Below are 23005 nucleotides of genomic sequence, written 5' to 3'. Positions count from 1 at the left end.
CAGGGGGGCTCCCTGCTTCTAGCCGCAGGCCTGGGGGCTCACTGCTGCCAGAGAGCCTAGAGCTGCTCTCTTCCACCCCCAACTCCCGTCTCCCCCCTCCCCAGGCCATCCAGAGGGTTCTCCCTGCCTGCTGGGCCCTTACGCTGGCCTGAAGTCCGGGCTCTGCCGCGTAGGCTGATGAGCTGAACGCCCTCCTGGGTGCAGTGCCTGGGCCCTACGCCGCTCAAACTCACCCCTTCCCCTCTCGCGCCCCCCCCCCCCGTTTCCACCCCAGAGTGTACAGAGCCGCCCCGCCCCACTCCTCTCTGTGATTTTAAAACCCTTTAATCAAAATTCCACAAAGGATTCCCTTGCATATGGTGTATAAAAACAAATCCGGGACATGCCCAGAAGCAGGAGTTGGAGCAGAGGGTCTAGAGAGGAGGGCCAAAGACACTTCTGTGTACACGCCCACCGACAGGGTCACTCTGCTGTAAAGACAACACAGATTAAATGGAATGGAAGACCAAAGACGGGGCAGGGGGGCAGGGAGGGAGGAGGAGATGGGGGCTTCCCGGGGCCTCAGGCACCCCTGGAAGCAGAGCAGGGATTAAAACCCAGCTCCTACAGTCCTTTCACAGGGTTTGCACTTGTTGCCCGTGGAGTTTAATAGCACCTCCTCTTTCCAGTGGAGGGAGGGTCACAGTTGGGGCAAATACAGTATGCAGTCACCTTCTGTACTGAGCACGCTGCGTGTGGAGGGGGGAGGGTGGGGGTAGAGCCTTTCCACTCACCTTCCCAGCAGGCTCCACCTGCCCTCCCTCACCCCCCTCTGCAGCAGGTAGTGCAACCTCTGGCCTGGCCCCCATTGCCCAAGATGCCAGTTGGCCCACAGTGGCCACTGTGCCTCAGGGTGCACTTCCTGTTTCGGGGACCCTGGCCAGTGAACTCTGGGGCCCAGAAGGCAGGCAGCGGGAGCCCAGATTTGCTTAACCGGTGGACAGCTACTGGGAGAGGCTGCTGGTAGCGGACAGCTGGGAAAGGGTCCCATGGCCCCAGGGGCAGGCAGGCAGGACCAGCCCCAGAGCTCCATGGTCACAGAGAGGGAGTCTGACAGATGAGCTGCCTCGGGCGAGATCAGGGCGCTGGCTCTACTGCAGTGAGGAAGAGTCTTTCCACATCTTTTCCTGTGTCTCATGCCTGGCAGGATGGCACTCGATGGGGACAGGGGGCGGGGGGGGGGGCGAGTTCTGTCCAGTGCCCATCTTGTCCCATCTGGGCTGTTTGGTCACAAAGCTCATGTCCCAGGGAGAGAAGCTGCCACAGGCTGGAAACTCTGGAGCTTCTAGGATGTAGACCATTTGGCATTTGTAGCTGGTGAAGTTCAGGTCTCTGGGGCGGGATCCCAGCACCCCACCATCCTTGAGACAGGGGCTGGGCAATCCAGCCCCTTCTCCCTTCTGCCATGTAGCACCCAGAGGAGTTGAGGGTCTGGCCATCAGAGGTATCTCAAAGAGTCTGGGCTCAGAGCAGGAGGGAGGAAACCAGGGCCAGGGCCAAGGCTAAGGGACCGCTCAGAGGGCCGGCTCTGCCTCCAAAGCACCTGCCCCAGGCCCCGCCACAGTTGCCCACTGGCCCCAGCTGGTCTAGATGGCCTCAGAGTTTGGGGAGTCAGGCACGGGGTCTGCAAAAGAAAGGAGAAGTAGAATGAATGGGGGGCTCTGCAGTCCTTCACTCCCTAAGCCCACACGGGGAGGCTACAAGGCCTCAGAAGGGGAGTGAGGATGGTGCCCTACAGGCCGCGGGGAGGTCATGACCTTGCAGGCTGTTGTGCCCTGAGGGTGAGGGTTGTTGGGAAGCACTCACCGAGGGTTGGGAAGAAGACATCGCCAGGGCCTGGTGGAGACAGAGGAGTGCAGGGCTCGGAGAGCAGGTGCCGCCCGGACTCTGAAGGCTGCCGCTGAGCCATGTAGGACAGCGGAGACCTGGCTTTGGCCTCCGGCATGCCCTGGAAGGACGGGGAGACCTCAAAGCCGGGGTTATCGACTCCTTGTGTGTTGTTACTAGAAGAAGAGAGCTGGCTCAGTCAGTTGTGCTGCCCAGGTTTGGGCCTCTGCCCTCCTGCCCGCCCCACTCTTCTGCTTCCCTTCCCTCCCCTGCCTTCACACCTCAGGCCTCAGCACCCTCTTCCTGCAAGAAGGGAGGAGCTGGGGTCAGAAAAGGGCATGGCCTGCACTCTCCCATCTCCCCTGAGCTTAGGGCTGCACCCTATTACTTGGCCATCCACCCTGGGCGCAGCCGGGAAGCCTGGGGTCAGAGACACTTTGAGGACCCCAGATTCAGGAACCTGCAACAGGTTTCTCTTTGGTCCGTAGAGCTGATGGCATTAGGATCGAATGTCCCCACAACTTGTCATAAGCTGCAGGGAGCAGTTGTCTCCCTCTTCCTGTTGGGAGAGGGACCACCTACCCCCTGCCACCAGCTCTGAGATCCTGGCAGGATCACTGGCAGGACTTCCTTTGACCTGTCTAGAAAATCGTCCCTCTCAAACACCCAAGAGGAGCTCTGGGTTTGCTGGTGAAGTAACCGGGCCAAGTTCCTGAGTGGGGCTCATCCCTGAGGACACCCTCCATGCCAGGCGCCCCGTCCGCTTCCTGCCCCGAGCCCACCAACACACACTTCCCTGGCCACCGCATGCCCAGCCCGCTGCCCCACGCGGAGCCCCTGGCCAACCTCTGCCCCGGTGGCTCGTGGCGGCCTGACCACTTTCTCCTTTGGAGTGTTCTGCAGGGAGGCACCACGGCTCCAGGTGTGCCGTCCTCCTTTGCATGTTTCAGTGTCTGTGCCCAGTTCAGCTGCTTCCTCCTCCGCCCCCACCCTGGCCAGCTGCCCCCGAGGCCTGAGGGAAGGTGCCGGGCTCAGGCCACTAGTGTCAGAGCTCGGCCCGCTGGGCGAGGGGCGGCAGGGAGAGCACAGATGTGTAGGCTTCAGTGCAGATGGCAGACGCTTTTCTAAAGCAGTTGTGCCCGGAGGCTGTACAGGGAGCCTCCTGCACAGGCCTCCTTCCTGACAGCTGACCCCGGGCCCGGGGAGGACCTGGGAGGCCGTGTCTGTGTTCCGAGCCCTGTCCCCAGGACACGTTATCAGCGGGGGGAGAGGGCCAAGGAGCCTGGTGAAGGGGAGTCAGTCCGGGCGAAGAGCGACCCCCCTCCCTTCTGCATTAAGTCCAGCTACGCTCTGAGTGTAGACATTGCCCGACAGAGCCGCAGGCCCTGGGGAGAGGCACGGAGAGAGAGAGCCTGCCAAGCTTGGAGTCGGGGTTGGGGCGGCCGCAGGAAGGTTTCTCAGGAAGATCTCCAGGGGCCTTACCTGTCCATACGCACCAGCTCCTGGGCACCTGGGGACATACAGACAGAGAAGCTAGTCACAAAGCAGAGGCTTCCCTAGACAACATCCCTGCCCCCTCTGGCAGATGCCCTTTGAGGAAGGGGAGCGAGCCCAGGCTGGGCCACGCTCAGCCCTGGATCCCGCTTCTGTTGGCTCGGGAGGCCCGCACGACAGTGTCTATCCTGCAGGCCAGGCCTCAGTGAGCCCGGTGTTTTAACCAGTGCTAAATGAAACTCGGGCTGCATTTCACAAGTATAAGGGACGGCATTTGTCACCAGGAGGCCAAAGGCTTTCTCCTATGGCTTGATTAGGTGTTGTGAGACCTTCCGGATTTAAGTATCACGCAAGGGCCTGACGCCTGAATTTGCTGTTTCCTCCTTGGACATTTGCCACTTTCTGGTCTGTCGCCATGATTTACTGAGTGGGAGGGCTGCGAGCTCAGTTCCTAATTGGAGGGTCCCTGGTCCTCTCTGGCCCGTCCTCCACATTGCCTAAGGGGTGGCTTTAGCAGTGGCATCTCTTAGAGGAACCTTAGGGGCCTGAGACCCCACTACTTCTCAGCCATTCTGCCACTTTCTCCTCCGCCTCCACGCGGCTGCCCCCTCTTGGGATTCCCCACCCCCACACTGGCCACCAACCAGATGCAGTGGCCCTACTTCCCTCTTCCTTGCAGCTCCCCATACATTTCTCATTTGCAAGAGCTTTACCACGATCACTGTGGGGAAACATGGGCGGGAGGGGCACACACACAACACACAGGAAGTTGCACAAAGTTTCCTAAAATCTCTGCTCTCGGCAGGAATCGTGGCTACCATTTAGCAGGTGGCTCTGTGCCTCAGGATTCATGCAGGTGCCCAGAGTTCCCGGGGTTCGTCCCCCCCATCCTCTTGTTGGGGGGGATTGCTGGCCCCGCTTTAGAGCTGGGGAACCCAATCTCCATCCAAAACCAGATTGGTTTCCACACTCCTCAGCCTCTGCAGGAGGCTGCCTGCCGCAGGGCTCCCAACCCTTTCTCTCTCTTCCTCCCTGAGTGTGGCTCACTCCTGAGTATGCTCTCTGAGCCAGCGCCCTGCCCGCAGCAACCGACACACACTCCCCGTCCCCTCCCTCCCTGGCCTGCCACCCCCCGCCCCACCCTGGGCGCTTAGCCTCTGTCCTGCAGCCGAACTCCTGGCATTTCCCAGTGACTTCTGTTCCCATAATCCCTGCAGCAGCACTTCTCTCGAGGCTAGTTGAAGAAATGACCCAAATCTCCCCTCCCTTTCAATTTCATACCTGATTTCTCGCCCAGTATCTCTTGGGTCTGTCTCGAAGACTCTGATCCTACAATTCATTTTTTCTTCCTCTTATTTTTTGTTTTTTTTTTTTAGAAGGGGTGAGCAGACTGGCCTCAAAAATACTTTTATTAGAAGCTAAGTTATTGACACCTTTTTGTTACTGCATATGTTTAATTTGGGGATAAGGAGCTGTAAGAAGCCGCAGGTCACAGAATTGGGGTCCATTTCGTTTCAGAGGATGTGTGCAGCACTGGGAGCTCTTTCCTGGGAAGCACCTCTTTCCTGGGAGCTGAGTGTGTCTCCCTCCTTGTCCCTTCCTCACCTCCATGAAAACATCGCACCAATGAGCACAAGCTCATGGCAGCTCCACTGTGATGACTCACCCTGCTTGAGCCCCTGGGTTCCTCTTTCTGCCCCAAGCCTTGACCTACCTGCCCCCCCCACCCCACCCCCAACCTATGGCGGGTTTTGCAAAAGGAGTATGGATGTCCAGAGAGTAAGGGAAAGGTGACCACAGCCCCTGAATGAGCCACTGTGGGGGCTCCAGGTTGGGCCCCCAGGAGAGAGGGCTGTCCAGGTGTTAACGGTCCAGCCAGAGGAAATCAGGTGTGAGCCAAAAGCCATCTGCCGACAGAGCTGCTCTCTCCCAGCTATACCTTCTGCAGCCAGCCAGAGGGAAGGAAGCAGGGGAGGTGATGCAAGGGCCAGGGCAGAGGACTCCCCACCCTCCTGCTCCTGGAGGACTCGGGCTAGCCCAGGCTCAGGGGTGGGGTCAGAGGAAGGGCAAGGGGCACTGTACCACAGAGGAGGGTGAAACGGTGTTTGTGGCCATGACTTGAAGCCTGGCTCCACCGCTGACTCACTGTGAGCCTCCCTCGGCGAATTACTGAACCTCTCTGTGCCTCAGTTTGCTCAGTTGCAAAGGAGGAACAATTGTAGGGCCAAGTTGTCGCATCATTATGAGAGGAGGTATATAACAAACTTGGCATGGGGCCCAGCACAGCAACCTTCCCAGGTAGGGGTTGGTGGCCAGGACGCTCATGCCGATGAGCATTCTGATGATGTGGTGGGATTACGCTCCCTGGGAAAAGCATGAGTGGAAGGCTCTGGGCTTGAGGCCCAGCTCTGCCACTTACTAACTTATATAACATTCGGTTAATGATTTAACCCCGCTAATAAGCTCAGGTTTCTCAGCCATATGCCGAAAGAACTGAACTAAGTTAAATCCAGGATCCCTTCCAGTTCTGATCATCCAAAGGTCATTTTTGTCCCGACAATTACAATGCTGGTTACAAAACAAGCCTACCCCTGCATTAAAGCAGGTCCTCAAAGGATCTCCAAGGGGCAGCATTTTTATAAACCAATTTGAACTACTCCATGTGATTATTCATTCATTCAACAGATATTTACTGAGGGCCAAGCCAGGACCCCTTGGGGCTGGTGGGCACTCAGGCCCCCCAAATGGCACACCTGGGTCCCCTCCTCCCTCCACCATTGAACCCAGCTCCTTGCAGGGACTATGGCAGCTCCCGTCTCTGGAACAGAGAGGAAATATGCCTGCCTCTTGCCCCCTAGGCGCTGAGCTGGGGCCTGCAGGGCAGATCACTCGCACCCTCACCCACCCCAGGCAGGTGGGGATACTCACGGCGGTTGGAGGCCACCTGCCTTTGCTTGTAGACCAGGAGCAGGATGAGGGGAAGGCAGAGGATGCCCACGATGCAGGCGCCTGTAGCCAGAGCAGCCGCTGTGATGCCTGTTAAGGGCAGAGAGACAGCCACGGTGAGACTGCATTCCCTCTGCTTCTCCTGGGGGGATACTGAAGCCCAGAGAGGAAAGTTTTGGGCAGGCAGGGGGACCCAGCTTTACCCAGGCCCCACAGCCAGAACCCTCAGTGACCTGCAGAAGGACAGAAGGCCTAGGGATCCCCTTTCAGAGAGCACCCCATGCCTCTTCCCCAAGTGGGCCCAGGGTACGCAGAAATGAGGCCAGGCAGCTCTAGGGAAGAGAGAGAAGGGTCTTCCTCCCAGCCCCCTGGGGACAGCTCAACTGCCCCAGGCCATGGGTTGTTCCCAGAAAAGGAGGGAAAGCAGGTCCTTCACAGACCCCGTGCTATGAAGTTCAAGGTCAAAAGGAACCCAGGTGGTGAAAAGCGGTTGGAAATACATAGCAGTGATGTTTGCACCACACTGTGAGCAGAATTCATGCGACATTTAAAAGTGGTTGGAATGGCAAATTTTATGTTATATACGTTGTACCACAATAAGAGGAGAAAAAAATATCAAAATGAACAAAAGCCCCACTCTCCCAGAGAGACCCCCTTAGCTCTGGACACAGCTTCTGGAAGGGATCTCACACATACAAGTCACGGGGGGCGGGGCGGGGGGCGGGGAAGACCCCTGGGGGAGAACTAGAAACATGTGAATCCGTGTCCAACATTTAAAAATTTTAAACTTTCTAAATTACAAAATAGATAGATAGATAAGTTAAAATATATCCCGGAGTTTCCTCCCCCTGCTGCTCCTCCTCACCCCGGGCCCCCTGCAAAGAGGCAATCACTGTCCACACTTTTCTCGCGCGTGGCCCAGATTTGTCCCCTGCGTATACGGCGTACAGGTGTTTTTCATGGGGATTGCTTTTCCCAGTTAGCGTGGCTTGGACAGCTCTGGTTGGCACAGAGCTCTACCTCATTCTGCCTAGGGCTTTGTCACGGCACTCATCCCAGAATTTATTGAAACAGTCCCCCATTGGTGGACATGCAGATTGCTTCCATTTTCCCGCATAACTAATAACAACGTAGCTGTGAACTCCTTGTGTGTGCATCTTCGCTCGCTTGGGCAGGTACCTCTGTACGTAAAACTCCCAGCGGTGAAAGTGCTGAGCCAAAGAGTATGTGTGTTTTCTTCTGGGCTGTTGTCTAATTGCCATCCGCAGAGGTTGCACCGCTTTACCAGCCCACCAACAACATGAGAGGCCTGATTTATTTCAGCCCATCTGCTGACACCAGGAGTTCAGCTGGGAACAGACATGCCCTTGGAACCACAAACAGCGTAAACGTGTTTCCTTCCCGATTTCAGCCCTTCCCCAAATACGAAATACGGGCTGGGATACCTTGTCACGGCGTCAACGTGGCCCTGGGGAGCTTGGGGAAGGTGGCTGGGCTGTGGTCTCAGTGTTGCCTTCACACTCTTCATTTGGGAATAAAGGCTGTTTTTATCTCATTGTATTGCTAAACAACCTGATGGTGTGAATAAGCTTTCCGGGGCTTTGTTCATACCACAGAAGAGAACAAACTGTTTACTGGTACTTTAGACCTACCCACTGGTACAGGACCAGTTGCTATGCTAATTACAAAGCAAGTTCGAGTCCACATTAAGGCAGGTTCCCTGCAGATCTCAGCAAGGCTGCATTTTGACGTGGAATGGTGAAAGTAGACACATTCTACAATTCAGACGTTTGAGGATTTCTATCTCCCCGTCATAGGATCTTCTTGTGGGCACTGAGAAGGGGGTTGCAAAATGCTCTATTCTAGTCGTCAAACCAGGGCTCCGGACTGCTACTAAGCCACGTTCAGTGAGGTTAGGTGCTCACTCCCTGTGTCTCCCTGTCCCCCTCCCGGCCTGACTCCTGTCCCCAGGCAGAGATCCTCCTCTGCAGCCCCTCCAGGGGATCAGGACTTGGTTTCCTTACAACCTGGGCTAAGAGTTGAGGCTGGGACAGGGTGGCAGGAGTTTGGGGACAGTTTTGTGGGCCCACATGCCCTAGAAGCTACGGGCTCTTCTGTAGAGCCCAGCCTCGCCACAGCTCCCCGCCGCCTCCCACGGGTGTGGCCAGTACCTGGGGAGGTGGGGGTGGGGGGGTCCTGCTTGGTAGCCATCCAGAGCCAGGCTCACTGGGAAGGCGATCAGGTGCTGGCAGAGACAGCTGCCAGGCCAGCTCTGAGAACTGTGCCAGGCCTTTACACAGCAGGCTGGGATGGGAGCTCCCCCCAACGCTAACCTGCTCAGCAGTCCATCCTTGTCTAGAGCCTGCCAGTACCCAGTGGGTGGGTGAGTAGGTAGGTAAGTACGAGAGGGAAGGAGGGAGTTCGGTCAGGCTTCCTGGTTCCCCCAGGAGGGGGTTGGATGAAAGCAAACCAAACATCCTGCTGTGTAGGGGGATAGGGAGGCTGCTTTGCAGGAGGTAGGCTGCCCAGCCCCCTTCCCTGGGCTCCGTGACAAAACCACAGCCCCTCAGCAATTGGGGGCTCTTGGGGACCAACTTCCTCAGCCTCTCTCCCTTCCTCCCGCCTCCCCCAGCCTCAGACTGACTTGGGCTTTCAGATGATTTCCTAGGCCGGCCACCCTCTTCCTTCCCAAAGAGATCTTTAGGAGACAGGGCTGCGGGTGGAACAGAAAAGCCCCGAGCCGCTTGGCTGGAAGCATCACTAGCCGATCAGGTACCAAGGCTGGCTGTGGGGCACCTGTCTTAGAGAGAGCAGGGATTGCAGTCTTTCCAAAGGTCAGCAGCACTGAGGCCAGTACCCAGCGGCCCGCCCTGAGGCCCACTAAGCACAGGGGTCACCAGGCACATGTTTCTAAATGATTAGAAAACAGATGTGTGTCCACTGTCTGTTGCCATCTACTTTCCATCCTGTCATGGCCCACATGGTATGTCATCTCGTTCTTTTTTTCTTTTCTGGCCCACATTTTAAAATTGAGAGTTTCTGTAAAATCTGGACTTCTGACTTTGCTGGAAAATGGAGTGGATCTGGCAGCCCCGGGCCCCCCTCCAAGCACACAGCAGTTGGAGCTGCCCTTACAGGCCGGCAGCTGGCTGCTCACCACAGGCTCCACCCCTCCCCACTGTCTTCCTCCCTCGGTCCCTGGCTTCTGGGGCATTGGAGTTTTTGATCCCTGACTCAGCCTCTTGGGTAACACGGATTGCCTCCCTGTTAGTGGGGAAGGGACACACGTGCTCCCATTTCTCAGTGGACCCATGATCCCTAGAGAATGGAAGTGTGGGCCCCAACCCCACACCCCACCCAAAAGGATAGCGGGGTTTCTTTTCATCAGATGCCATGCCCACCTTAGTGACAGGACTCCACCACAGCTAGTCTCCAGACCTCCAGAACCAAGAGTCTGGAAAGGGGTTGGGACTTCAGAGGTCACCAAAGTCATCATCCTGCCCTCAACAGCTAGGATAGAAGTAAACACATCCCTTTGGCCCTTGGGGAACCCGGTCACTGTGGACAGTAGCTCAGGGAAGCAGGGACCAGAGTGAGGCTGTGCATCCCTGGAGAGGGAGGCTAATGTCAAAACCTGAGAGTAGAGGTGCCCAGCGAAGGAAGCCTGACCCACTCTGGACAATCAAGTTCAAAGTTCTGCCTCAGCCTCGCGTTCTGACCAGCCAGACTCCCAGGCTTCCCCAGGAGACTTCTGTTTCCTTAATTCCAGCAGCTACTTCTCTAGGGTCTTATTCAGGAGAAATGAACCAAATCTCTGCTCCCTCTCTATTTTGTACCTGGTTTCTTCATTGTCCCCACTGGCATCTCTCATCTCTGTCCCCAGGACTTTAGTTCATACAACTGATTTTCAGGAAACTCGTGTTGAGAGAGGGGAGGGCAGCCCGGCCCCCGGGCAGGGTTTGTGACTGAGAATCAGGCGCTCTGGCTGAGAGACTGGGAGCAGTCCCTGCACCTGTCTGCACCTTGGTTTCCCCACCGGTGAGATGTGGGCAGTAGCAGAGGTGACGGCCTCTAAGGGAGCTCTGGGAACTCCTGGAGGAAGAAGGGGGACTGGAGGGTTGCTCAGAGTAGAAGGAGCAATGGGGAAGTGAACACTCGTGGGCTCCGCCAGGTGAGGCTCCCCCTGTCCTGGATGCTTGTGCACACGGCCGTCCACCCTCACCAGGGAGCTGCCGCTGGAGGAAGTGAGGACAGCAGTGGCCTGGTGCCGAGGTGACACGTCAGGTTTGCGGTGTGCAGGGACGGGGCTTGAACCAAAGAGTTCCTTAGTTCCATGCAGATCTGGCTCAGACCGAAATGTGCATTCTAATTTTATTCCTGGCTAAGCTGTTTTTCGGTTCAAAAAAGAGTAGTTGGAGTAGAAAATCACCAAGACCTTTGAGCGGGGCTGGGGCTGTAGGTTTAACTGTCCTGTCCCCGCCTTCGGTCTTTGTGCACATCCTCCTGGAGGGCAGCGGGGGAGGTCTGCACTCTTGTACCTCCCTCCAGGAGGGCCTGGGCAGGGGCTGGTCCATACTAGATGCCCAGGAAATACTGATGGATAGAAGGCTCTGGAAACCAAGACCCTCTCCTCTCCAAAGAGTGGGGCACCCCTGAGACATCTCCCCTTTGCCTGCTGCCTCCAAGCTGCCGGGCATTCTGCCCTGGCCTCTGAGTGCCCAGACATCCCTCAGAGCAGTGCCCCCCCCTTCCTCCACAGGATGCTTCTCGGGGCAAACACCCGGGGGCTGACTGCCACCCACCCACTGCCCTATGCATTCCTCAAGCTGGGAAGAAGGTGAAGTGAGCACAACCCAGCTGTGTGAATTTGGGCAAGTTATGTCGCCTCTCTGGGTTTCTGTGTCCATGTGTAGAAAGTGAAGATGTGCTGCCTGCTTCAGAGGGTTCTTGTCAGAATCTACGGAGATACCAGTACTTGCGAGGACTTAGCACAGTGCCTGGCATGTAGGAAGAGCTCTAGGAAAGGTAGTTCTGTTCCCCTTCCTGAGTCTCTCCATCCTTTCTCCCCCATGCACAGAACAAGGACTGCAGCCCAATGGCTCCAGGGAAGGGGGAAGCGAAGGGGAGGGGCAATAGCAGAGGAGGAAGAATGGGGGTTCAGTGGGCTTGGGGTGATGAGATCGGAGTTCAGAGTGGGGCCTGGGTCCAAGAAGAGGGCAGAGGAGAACAGAGAACCCAGAAGGGCCAAAAGGGCGGTCCCTTACTTTCACTCTCCCTGGGTGAGGGTGGGTACGCGATGCACTGGGTTGACGCTGCTTTGTCTGTGGGAGCAAAGAGAAGGGGCGTGAGGTGGGCCTGAGGCCGGGGAGGCTTGTCGCAGCCAGCACACGCGTACACACAGACGCAGCTTCTCACTGCAAGGCTAGGTGTGCCCGGCGCACTCTCACGCCTCCCCCACAGGCGTGTGGATACCTGCTGGCACCCACACGTCTACCCAGCCTGCTACCCCTCACACTCTCACCTGGACACACACACACACACACACACACACACATATTTCCCAACAAGCGTTCACCAGCTCACACCCCAGGTCACATATCATGGCCACCACAGTGTCATGAGCAATACCTCCCAGGTTTGTACACTCTCTCTTACTAGACAGAACCACGTACACCCCCCTCACCATCAAACCCCACTGACCAGAGAGATTTGTACACAGCCCCACACCCCGTGGCCACCCCGTCTCACCACACACGTCCCTGGCATGTCCGTGTCCCCCATCTTGGACCACACACCCTCCCAGCACAGAATCACACCACGGTCACAACCATCCAGTACTCAGCACCACAGCCCCGGAGTCACACGGTCCTCTCTGCCTCCCCTTCCAGACGGGCACGCGCACCGTCCCCATGGTCACGGCACCCCCGGGGGGCTGTCCCGTACGGGAGGCCCTCACCTGTCTGCACCTGCAGCTCCATGGCACCGTGGACCCTCTGCTCCGAGTGGTGGTGCCTGATCTCCACCACCAGACAGCAGTAGAGGCCGCTGTCCATGGGGGTCAGGTTGCGCATGGTGATGGAGAAGTTGCCATGGTGGTCGGAGACCGATTCCAGCCCGTAGCGCTGGGCCAGGTCCTGGCTGGTGTTGGCCTGGTGGCCGCTGTGGTGCAGGTGAAGGTCCTGGAACGTGAGGTTGCGGATGGGCCGGCGCTCCGAGCAGACCTGCACTTCGCCCCGTGAGCTGCGGTACCATGTCTTGTAGTAGGTCACGTCGTGCCCTTTGGCCATGGGGCCCATGATCCTGCAGGTGAGGGTGACGTTCTGGCCCTCAGAACACAGGTACAGGGAATATGGCGTGGCGACCTTGAAGGCTGCCACCAGACCTATTTAGAGAGACAAGAGACGGTCACCTGCCTGAGCCAGAACCACTCCTAGTTCCCCCAGAGTGAGGAACAACCCTGGCCTGGCGCTCCGAAGATGTGGGTTCCCCAGCCACAGGCCCCGGCCTAGTCAGCTGACCTCCCGAGCCTCAGCTTCTTCATTAGCTGCTGAACCTGACTCCATCCCGGGCTGCGTGGGAGGAGGAGCTTCTCCAGGTGAGGGACTCCCCTGGCCCCAGGGACACTAGACGAGGTGTAGGAGAGACTCTGGGCAGGCGGCGGGCTGGGCCCAGCCGGTGTGTCTGTCTCCCCGCCGCTGCAGACCCTGTGGCTCTACCCACAGCTGACCCCTGGCACCTCCAGCCCCACACCCTGTGCCGTCCGGGGGGAAGCAGGATGAGGAGCACAAAGGCAATTCGGGAAGCGCAGCCCTTGGCCCTTGACCAGCCTTCTGGGGCCATTAGCACCTTGGGCCCTTCCCACTCATAGGGCTAGCCATGCTGTCCCACCTCCTCATCAGTGAGCACTAATGGAGCACTTCTGTGTGCAAGGCCTGAGCCAGGTGCTACGTCTCACCTGGATGCTGAGCACATGGCCTCCCCTTGGGAGCTTATGGCCTAGGTGGGTAGACAAAGCGTGCCTTCCTGACAAAGTAGGCCCACAGGCTAAAGGGCAGGCTGGTGCTAGTCTACAGGGCACTTGGAGGAGGGAAGACATAGCCATCCTAGGGTTGGTCAGGAGACTTCTCAAAGGAGCGAGTGTCTTTGGGGTTGATGGACAGATAGGACTTTAGCAAGTAGACGGGGTGCTCTGGGCCAGGTGGTGAGGAAGCAGGGAAACCCAAGGTGTCTCGGGCCCAGGACCAGGGAAATCATGAGAGGTCACCTCATCCATGTACCTGCTGCCACCCAGTCTTCTTAGAAATATTTCCTAGTTCATTTTGTTTTCGATAAGCAAACGAAGCCATCCCCTGGCCCTCTTTACCCTACCCCAACCCCCCAGCACGTAACCATGTTGACCCCCACAAGCACTGCAATGCATGGTTGCGAGAGGACAGAGCGAGGGAAAGCTGAGAACACTAGATGGGAGTTCTAATGCCCTCTACAGACATAGGAAAGGTAACTATGGTTATTATACATTAGCGGTATTTGAATTTATTAATTGGCATTTCAGAGGCTGTCGTAAGTCAGGGAAGGAGAGTTGGGAAATGTGTACAGAATCCAAACCAGCACGTCTCTTCGACTGCCACTGCCTGAATCAAGATAACACCACTTCCACCTGCGGGCACCCCCTTCCCTGCTTTCAGAGTCTGGGACCCACCAGCAGAGCTGAAAACTTTGCCCGGTCAAGAGTAAGGCAGCCTCGGGTAGCTTTGGAACCGGACCAGCCTGCATTGGAGTCCAGTAGCTGGGAGTCATTTAGACTCTGAGCCTCAGACTCCTCACTGTCAAACAGAAATGAAAACATCTACCTGCCAGAACTGAGGCAAGGACCACAAATACTTCACATGAAGGGCTCTAAAAGTGCTTTGCTAGTAGGTGGTGCTCGCTTCGTGGAAGCTACACAGCTTTCTCATTCGTTTGGGCAAGTCCCGGAACATTTCCTAGGAGTGAAAATAGTTCTGCAGAGTAGAATGGAGAAGCCACCTTCAAACTCTTTCCCACTAAGGTGTGAACGACTGACAACAGCTTGGGATCCAATTTTGGAGTGCCTGCATATTTAAAGCAGCGTGTGGGGTATTAGCAAAGTCATGGCCCCAAAGAATATGTCTGCATGGTAGTGTGTTAGGCCCCAAGAAAGTAAGGAAGACACACACACACACACACACACACACACACACACACACACACACACACACACACACACACCCCAGATCCTTCCATTCGCTCCACCCACATGTGAGAAGGAGCCACATCTGGGAGCCCCAGATCTATGGAAAATCTTTGCCAAGGTGAGCAGAGATTTCAAAACTGCCTGGCAAGATGCTGGTCTCCTTTTCAGGCAGAAATGTAGAGGCCCGGAAGGGGAAAGTGATTTTCCTAAAGTGCCACAGAGGGAGAGGATGAACTCAGAACCTGGAGCATGGGGGGTTTCAGGTAAAGCCAGATCTAGTTAGAACTAGCAGAAGGAAGAGCAGGTATCCTGTGCTATGCTAACTCCTTTAGGGGCATGTCTAGCAACCCTATAAGGTCGGTGTTGTTTTTATTCCTGTTTCACTGAGGACAAAATGTGAAGCAAAGAGACGCTAAATAATTCAGTGAAGATCACAGTAGTGACTTCGACTCCCCCTCATGGGCCTGTGTGACGGCCATGGCCACAGAACTATGTGTGCCAGTAAACGGGGGGGGGGGGGGGGGCGTGGGTAGCCAGGGAAAGGACCCTCGCAGGCACTCCCAGGAAGACCAAAAACCCGTCCAGAGAGCAGACCGAGGAGCTGTCTGCCTTGCGCTGCCCCTTTCCCCAGCGGGCCCCAGCTAGTGGCAGCTATTACATGGCACTATGTGTCAGGGAGCACAGAGTTGCCGGGACAGCACTGGGGAGAGATTTTCAGCCCTAGAGGCAGAAAACCCACAGTGGGACCCAGAACTGGGGCTGAGAACAGGGGGTGGGGGGCAAGGGGGGGGAGCATTGCTCAATCCCCAACACCCTACACACACTAGAGGACCTCTTCCCTTTTTAGAAAAAGGAGAAGCTTGCAGTAGGATTCAGGTTTGGGGGATGGGGGACAGTGTTCGATTTCAGCAAAAGGGCCAGATAAGCAGTGGACCAAGAGCTCCCAGGGTCTTGTCCTGGTGGGGGGGTTCAGGGATGGGGGGGTGGGAACATCCCCTTTGTTGTGTCTAAGACTCAAGCCAGGTCAAAGCCCAGGACAGCCTGATGCTCAAAGGCACAGAGTTGGGGGAAATAATGCACGCCCCCCCCATGCCATCTACAACTGCGCATGCACACGTGTTATCGGGAATATATATATAGCACAGCTGGGTTTATAATTATTTGGCAGGAGGATGTTGCTTATTGTCAGGAGCAGATCCTTTTGGACACCTGGGTCATTGTCAGAGACTGGGGAGAGGGTGGGGAGGAAAGCCCTCGGCTCCAGGGTGGCCGAGAACATGTGGGACAGGAAAATGACCCTGGGCCTGGGCCTGGGCCTGAGCCTGTGCCAAGTGGGACCCATCCAGTCATTGTGCTGCTCTTGGGGCCCAGCCCCACCCCAGCCCCACCTGTCACCGGGTAAGGAGGCAGAAGCCCCTGGAGGAATATTGCTAGGAACCTGGAAAATTCCAGGTCTCAGGATTAAAACCTTGGTCTGAGGGATCCCTGGGTCCCATCCCCACTTAGCCACGTCCTTGCTGTGTGCCCTTGAGCAGTTCCCATCCTTCTCTCCGCCTCCTTGTCTTCATCTCAAGAGACTCCCCACGTTCCTAGGCCCTTCCAGCTCTGAGGGCCTGGGACAGGAGGAAGGGGCTGTATTTCCTTAGGGCAGGGAAGGGGGCAAGAAATGGGCCACCTCTTATGTGTCAGGACTTGCTTAGCAATTTATACTCCTCTCACTTAATATTCCCTGATGTAGGTATTATCATCCCCATTTTAAAGATGAGTTAACAGACCCAGAAGTGAAGCGACTTAGCCAAGAGCACCCAACCCTATGTGGCTGAGCTGAAACCCACACCTTGAACACACCAGCACAGCGGGAAGGAAGAGCACCCCCTAACTCCTGAAGCGGGTGGGGCTGACATCTCAGCTCCAGCAACGGGGGGAGTGAACTGACCCCAAGCTGACTGCAACTTCCGGCCAGTCATCCTTGCTCTGCCTCAGACCTAAACCGACAACACCATTCCTTCATTCCACAAATATTTACCGAGGTCCTACCCATGAGCCAGGCCCCGGGCAGAGAGGCTGTGAGGGTGCAGAGTTCCCTAAGCGATGGCGGCTCAGAATTTAGCCCTACTCCCGCCGCTTTCCAGCTGGGGGACCCTCAGCCAAAGGTGGGCTCAGCCCCTTGTAGAAGCTTCTGTTCCAGTACTGGGGAGAGCGGCTCTTGTCTGGCTCCGTCTTGGGAGGCTAGTTGTCATGATTCACCTCGTTCCCCCCAGCAGGCACCTCGTGAAACCCTGTGGGTGTGCACGGGATGGGTGTGTGTGTGGGTGTGGAGAGGCCTGTGTGTTTTCCCTGACGGGGCATGAGTTTAGCCCACGGTTGCCAAGGCAACACCCCAGCCTTTGGAGGTGGGGCCCCAGCTTGATGAGTCGGGCCTGGGAGGCCCCACCCAAACAGCTGAACTCTGTCCAGCTGCTGCTAGGGGTTAGAAGTAAACAGTCCAACAGTTCCTGATCTGCTTCTGTTGCTGGCCCGGGGCTAGATGCAAAAGGCCAGGACCTCAGCCTCGGAAGGAGCACCAAACAGACATGGAACTGGTCTCCAGCTCCCTGCCAGGCCCCGTCCCCCAGGATAGTCCGGGGAGGGTGCAGGGAAAGGCTCCGTTCTGTCTTTATCAAGCTGCAGAGCACAGAGGGAAACAGAGTCAAGGACCAATCCGGACCGAGTCTGCCAGCGCTGAGTTCCAGGAAGCGCCCCCGGCGCGGGGGGCGGAGCCAGCAGGTCAGCCCCTGGGGTCTGTGGCCAGCAAGGACAAAGGGCATCTCAGATGTGTTTATTGATACCTGCCCCCGCAGGAAGTGTCCATTCACATCAGACCAGGGAGTCTGGGAAGGGGAAGCCAGGCTCTATTGGAGGAAGCAACGCTTCCAGCACCTTGGGAAAGCATCCACGCATCCGGGGCTGGAGGCTGTTGACCAGCACGCCTCCCTGGAGAGGGCCTGGGCAGCTGGCCAGGCGCCCCGCCAATGGATGCTTCTCTGGATGCCTCCCTTCCCAGACTCGCCCAGGCCCTCCGTGAGGAGGACTGTGTGCAGCCCCGAATACCAGCTCTGGCCAGCTTCCCTCAAGGGTCTGGGCTGTGAGGACTTCCTAAGGTTCGGGTTCCGGTCCCTGGGCCCTGCCCTCGGTGCAAGCAGCCTGTAGTAACCGACACAGTAGAGGTGGCCTGGGACGGACCAGAGGGCCCACGTCCTTCCTGCAGATGGACAGCAGGCCTGGCCAATGAGGGCTCAGATTGCTGTGAGCTCTCTCCCCATCCCCCCGTGGTTATTGAGATACGTAGTTGGCCCCAACGTAAGAGAGGACCCAGCTGGAGCTACTGTATTTACTTGGACACTGTATTTATTTGAGGAAGGCAGCAGGGGCTGGGAGAATTGGGGGCCGGAAGAAGCTCAGAGAGGCCCTCTGACCCTGCCCTGACCTCTTAGGATGGGGACCACTGCTCTCTCTCTTTTCCTCTGGGAGAGCTGACCTGTCCCCTGCCACCAGCTAGCGCTCTTCACAGTGGTGAGGTGGCTTCTGCAGTGATGGGGGGAGGGGCCGACAGCGACTATAACACAGTTTTACTTTTAGTTTTATGGCATTAAATGCCATCAAATCACATAGAAGGTTATTCCCCCACCCCTTTTATTTTTAACAAGGGACAGCAGGTTTCAGGCTCAGAGCCTTCCCCAGGCTATACTAGAATTTAATACCCTTATTTGGTTTTCTTATTGTGTACTTGTATGATTTTGTTCTATTTGTGGCAATGATACTGGCTTTCCATTGGTGGCGGTGATAGAAAGTTTCCTTTTAAAATCTATTTACTTAAGTAAAAGAATGAGTCCATTTGAGGGAAAAAATAAGTATATATGATAGACAGATGCTGCTGCAGAAATCCCAAAGGTAATGAGCAGAAAGCTGACGCTCAGGGAGCTCTATTCTGGAACTGCCCTTCAGAAGGGGGCAGTCAGCCTCCCTGAAACCATGTCCTCCAGGCTACCCATGGCTCAGAGAGAATGTGCATTCAGTGTCCCCCAGGGAGTGAATAGTAGCCTCTGCTATTCGTTATTCCCTATTCAACCCCAGGTCCCCACGGGAAATAGCATCCTATGCAGAACATTTAAAGGATGGGGTCCCTGCTCAGGCCGAAGCGCAGCAAGTTCATTACTGAATGACGGATGTGCATAACAGCCACGGCCTTTCTCTCTGGGAATGGGCAGCCAAAGCAACGAGACGAAACGTAAAGATCAATTGCAAGAAAGATCCCAGTTAGACCAGCAAACCCTGAGCTGGGCTTGCCTTGAAGTTGCAAAGTCCCACATCTCTGGGGAACTTGAAGAGAATCCACAGGCGCCTCCATGGACATTTCACACTTTAAGTGCCTATACGTGCTGACAGGTGGCCAGACCTCGAGGATTCTTCAAGTCCAGTCCTAGGGAAATCAGTCCATGACTTCCCACACCCCGGGCTCTCCACCAGGCTCTGTAGGCACCGAGGAACTTGGAGGGCCTATGGCACGTGGCCACAGAAAGCCAAGAAACAGCTTAACACTACACATCATTCACCAGGCTCCAGGCACGGTGCTGAGGTTGTGCACTGACTCTTCACCGAAGCCCCCTGAGGGAGGGGCCATCATCATCCCCATTGTAGAGATGAAGGAAATTGCTCAGAGATGCTGAGTAACCTGCCCAAAGCCACAGCCGTAAATGGCCATCTTGGGATTTGAACCTAGATCTCACTGACTCCCAAGACCAGACTGTTGAGTGACAGGACTGTATGGGAAGCATGCAAGGCACACAGCCCCAGACCCCTTGCTTCACCATTCCCATACAGGGTGCCATCAGGAAGGCCTTGGGCCTGCCAGTGCTGCTGCTAAGGGGACCCAGGGGTCCCTCAGAAAGCTGCACCGCCAATCCCAGGCTCACCCCGCCCAGGTGAAGGCAGACTGCTCCTGGATGAGTAGCTGGCCTAAAACTGGGGGGCCTCAAGCTCAGTTTGTGGGGCTTAGTCAGTGCTGGTTGAAGGCATCACTGCCAATAGGCCAGATGGGTACTGAGGAGCTTTTCCTTCCTTCTCTCCCTTGATCGGCTGAAGCCTAAGACCCGTATATGTACGCACATAGGGAGGTGGCCTCTTTCAGCTTCCCTCCACTGTCCCTCCCACCTGAGCCACCACTCCCAGGGAGGTCAGGCCCTGGCAGGGAACCTTTGCCCTGCTTGGGGGGGACACAGGAACAACCAGCCCAGCTGGGCGAGGGACTCCCTGGTATTGCTGGGCATCCCTAGCATTGGGTAGATGCCCCCTCACGCCTGTGGGCTGGCCTCCAGGGCCACCCCAGGGGCTCTGGACAGAAGAGGGTGGATTTCCTAAGAGCTGACCTTTGCTGCATCAGAGGCTTGCACCATTGGGTTACTCAACAAGGCCCTGCAGTCCTGTTTACCATGAAGGGGATGATGGGGTCTCCCCTCCCTAGCCTCAGTGCACCTCCATGCGCTAGTCCCAGAGTCTGGGCCTCCTGGGTCAGCCTATAAGGCCATGGTGAAGATAAGAACTTTCTCAGGTCCTAGGAGTGCATATAGGGGAAGAAGAGCCTCTGCCACCCTTGGGGTCTGCTGGGGCCTGGCTCTGTTAGGTGCATCCCTCCATCCATCTCACCCTGAGTCAGGCCCAGGAAAGGGGCGTCTTCAGTTGACTGGGCTCCTGAGCACCAACTCACCACCACCATTCTCCTTGGTGCTGACCCAGCCTCAGGAGCTTAGAAGACAGACCTGCACCAGCCACCTCCACCTCACCTTCCCAGACATGAAGCCTTTGACCTTGAGCAGTCCTGCCCAAGGCAACCCACCTCAGCAGGCCAGCGAGTTTTTCTGACTCACAGACCCTCCTGACAGTGCCTGCAACCAGGCTTCCCGTCGGTTAGCCCCTTGTTACACATTGTCCTGGGCAGTGGGAATGTTCGTTAGAATGCCCATATTACAGTTAAGAATACTGAGTCCCAGAGTAGTTCAAAGCCAAGAGAATGCTTCTGACCCCTTCAGTAGAAAGCTGCTTAGAGCCCTAATCATCTCCCTGAGCTGAGCCCTGGAAGAGCTGGTCCTGTGGAGTGCCGCACTGTATGAGTAGCCGAGACCTCTAGGGGTGAAGGCTTCTGGCTATGTAGACGATATGGAGCGAGGGCTCTGAGCCTCTCTGTTACCAGCTACTCTGCAAGGTGTCTCCCTACACCTCAGTTCTCTAGAGCTCAGTTTCCTGAATTGGGGCTGCTGAATAGAGAGCAGCCCGGCCAGGGGAGGTCAGGGGAAGGGGTAAGAAAGCAGAAGGGCCTCTCAGGGTCACTTGAGGAGAAAGGGGCAGGGCAGGTGCTCTGTGGTGGGGGCAGTGCTGGCCTTCCTGCCTGCCACCATCCCCTGCCCTTTCTGGAAACCATGTCCTGCCATGAAGCATGGCCTTGGTGCCGAGACCACCTCCCCCATCCTGCGAGAATCCAGGCCAGGGCTAGGCAGCTCTGTGGGGGGGGGGGGTGGGGTGGGCTTTCTCCTCCTTATCAGAGGCCAGACTCCCCGAGCGCTGAGATAACACGCTGCCTGCAAGCACCCAGTTTGTTTCTGGCATATTCCAGGTTCTCTCAACTCCCTTCTCTTGCTCCTACCCTGTGCTCCCCCCTCCTTTCTTCTCCTGACCCGCCCACTGGGTCCTTGTGCCAAGTGCCCCACCTTCCTCTTGCCTCCCTGACTCCCTGCATGACTCAAGCTTTCCCTGGGCCCTCCCCACAAAGTATAGTTCACAGGCTGCCTGCTGGCCCCCTCTTCCCTTGAAATCCAGCTGATCCAGTGCCAGGCACCAAGAACCGGGGGCCAGGCTGTGGGTACCCCGACCTCTGCCCTACCCCTGCTCCCCGCCCTGCCCTGGGAGCCCCTGTGTCCTAGCCAGGATTCCACTTGGAGTGGTGACAGTCTGGACTTTGGAAGAAGAAAGTGGCACCTCCCTGGTGTAGGGCTTCTGAGCGTGAGCTGAGAAAACCGAGACCAGAAAGATGCCATAAATTTTTCTGGGACTCAGACGGGGCTCATGGCTGAGCCAGGAAAGTGGCCCACATTCTCCCCAGGACCCCACACCAGTCCCTGAGCTCCAGCCTTGCTAGGATGCCGGGAATCAGCTGAGCACTCAACCCTCAGCCGCCAGACCCACAGGAGAAGGACCAGGTGGGCGCCCACATCTGCGAGTGCACCCGTGCCCCCCAAGGTTCAACCAGGAGTGTCACCAGGGAGCAGGACACAGAGAGTACCACACCCCCTGCGCCCAGTGAGATCCTGGAGCCCTGAGGCGGGCGGCACAGGGAGATGCCCCAGGTGTCAAAAGCCCGTGGTGTCCACCAGACAATGCTGGGCTGTCCCCACCGTGTCCATCTCCTCTCTGCAGCAGCTGCTCCCGCGCGGGGCTCGCTGGGCAGGGAAGGGTCGGGCCGGCTGTCAGCTTGGGCGGCTGTCAGAGCATGCAGACGTGCTGCCGCCCAGCCAGGGCACTTGGCAGAGACCCGCGGCCCCTGCAGTGAGGTCCCAGCAAGTGGAAAACAGGGCAGGTGGAGGGAGGCGGCCCCCTCCCCAGCCGTGTTGTCCCGGTGAGCCTCCCCACCGACTTCTGCTGACCTTACCTCGGGAGGCAGCCAGGAAGAGAGCGAGGAGCACAGGCCCCCAGGGCCGGCCACCGGCCTCCGGGACCAGGGGGACGCCCATGTCACCGTCGGGCGGCGGCGTCTGGAGCCCCGGGGCCCGGAGCGGGACCGCGGGGCGCGCAGGGAGAGCGCCTGGTGCTCCGGGAGCGGCGGCACACAGCTGGCCGGAAAACCTCCGGTGGAGTGAGTGCAGAGAGCGAGCGCTGTGGGCGCCCGAGAGCTCCAGGGCCCACCCCCCCTCCCCCGCAGCGCCCCCGGGGGGCCGTGGGGGGAACTGCCTCGCCAAGGGCCCGCGGGAGGGGCTTCCCCGCTGACTCACAGAGCACCTGGCCCTCTAGGTAGGGGCGACAGCCCAAGTGTCCGCGTCAGCTCTGCTTGATTCCTGCTCTCTCCCATGCCCCTCCGGAGAGGATCGGTACTGCCGCACAGCCTGAGAAGGGCATTGCCTCTAACACAGCAGGCTACACAAGCACCGTAGTTTGTGTCTGACCTCACCCACCAGCCTTTGAGTCCTCTGGGGGCAAGCACTTGTCCCCAACATCCTCCAGCCCAGCCCAGCCCAGGGCCTGGTAGGTGGTAGGCACTCCCAGCAGTGGAATGAATGAGTGAATGAATGAAATCTAACTTTTGTAAAGGGCTAGGCAGGTTGGAGCGGACTTGACCGTAGATCCCAGAGCCTGTAAAACCTTTGTGCGTGCACACACACACACACACACACACACACACGGCACAGCTGCAGGGATACACAACAGACTTGGCACATCCCTACAGATGCACGTGTGTGTACG

The 23005-nt window shown here is 57.2% G+C and overlaps 2 protein-coding genes across 3 annotated transcripts in view; one reads left to right on the top strand and one right to left on the bottom strand.

The window, feature by feature from the left end:
- Nucleotides 1-306: 306 nt before the first annotated feature.
- VSIR (V-set immunoregulatory receptor) lies at nt 307-22415 on the bottom strand. Of its 2 annotated transcripts, XM_028109556.2 has the most exons (7): nt 22197-22414; nt 12263-12688; nt 11571-11627; nt 6289-6396; nt 3349-3376; nt 1846-2042; nt 307-1663 (listed from the first exon to the last, which is right to left on the bottom strand). In XM_028109556.2, the coding sequence occupies exons 1-7, from the start codon at nt 22276-22278 to the stop codon at nt 1626-1628; spliced, it is 936 nt and encodes a 311-aa protein (XP_027965357.1). In that variant the 5' UTR covers nt 22279-22414; the 3' UTR covers nt 307-1625. The 2 variants fall into 2 exon arrangements, with proteins under 2 accessions (XP_027965357.1, XP_027965358.1); XM_028109557.2 differs by lacking the exon at nt 11571-11627 and having other exon boundaries at nt 22197-22415.
- The window catches only part of CDH23 (cadherin related 23), a 47503-nt gene continuing 41240 nt past the window's right edge, over nt 16743-23005 (top strand). Inside the window, exon 1 of the mRNA XM_088020170.1 lies at nt 16743-17284. The gene's annotated coding sequence lies outside the window, so the exon portion shown is untranslated. The remainder of the gene's footprint in view (nt 17285-23005) is intronic.

Source organism: Eumetopias jubatus, unplaced genomic scaffold, assembly GCF_037043125.1.
Source record: "Eumetopias jubatus isolate StellerSeaLion01/CBP00866 unplaced genomic scaffold, mEumJub1_p1.0 scaffold_17, whole genome shotgun sequence".
NCBI lineage: Eukaryota > Metazoa > Chordata > Mammalia > Carnivora > Otariidae > Eumetopias > Eumetopias jubatus.
The sequence above is the reverse complement of the archived record's forward strand: the minus strand, read 5'-3'. Positions and strand labels throughout refer to the sequence as shown.

What these genes read in the sequence shown, in the direction of transcription:
- VSIR (XM_028109556.2), bottom strand. Translation starts at nt 22,278, where the DNA reads ATGGGCGTCCCCCTGGTCCCGGAGGCCGGTGGCCGGCCCTGGGGGCCT. An exon ending in CTTCCTGGCTGCCTCCCGAG is followed by an intron (nt 12,689 to 22,196) that starts GTAAGGTCAGCA and finishes CTCTCTAAATAG; the next exon opens with GTCTGGTGGCAGCCTTCAAG. An exon ending in TGTCTTCTTCCCAACCCTCG is followed by an intron (nt 1,664 to 1,845) that starts GTGAGTGCTTCC and finishes TTTCTTTTGCAG; the next exon opens with ACCCCGTGCCTGACTCCCCA.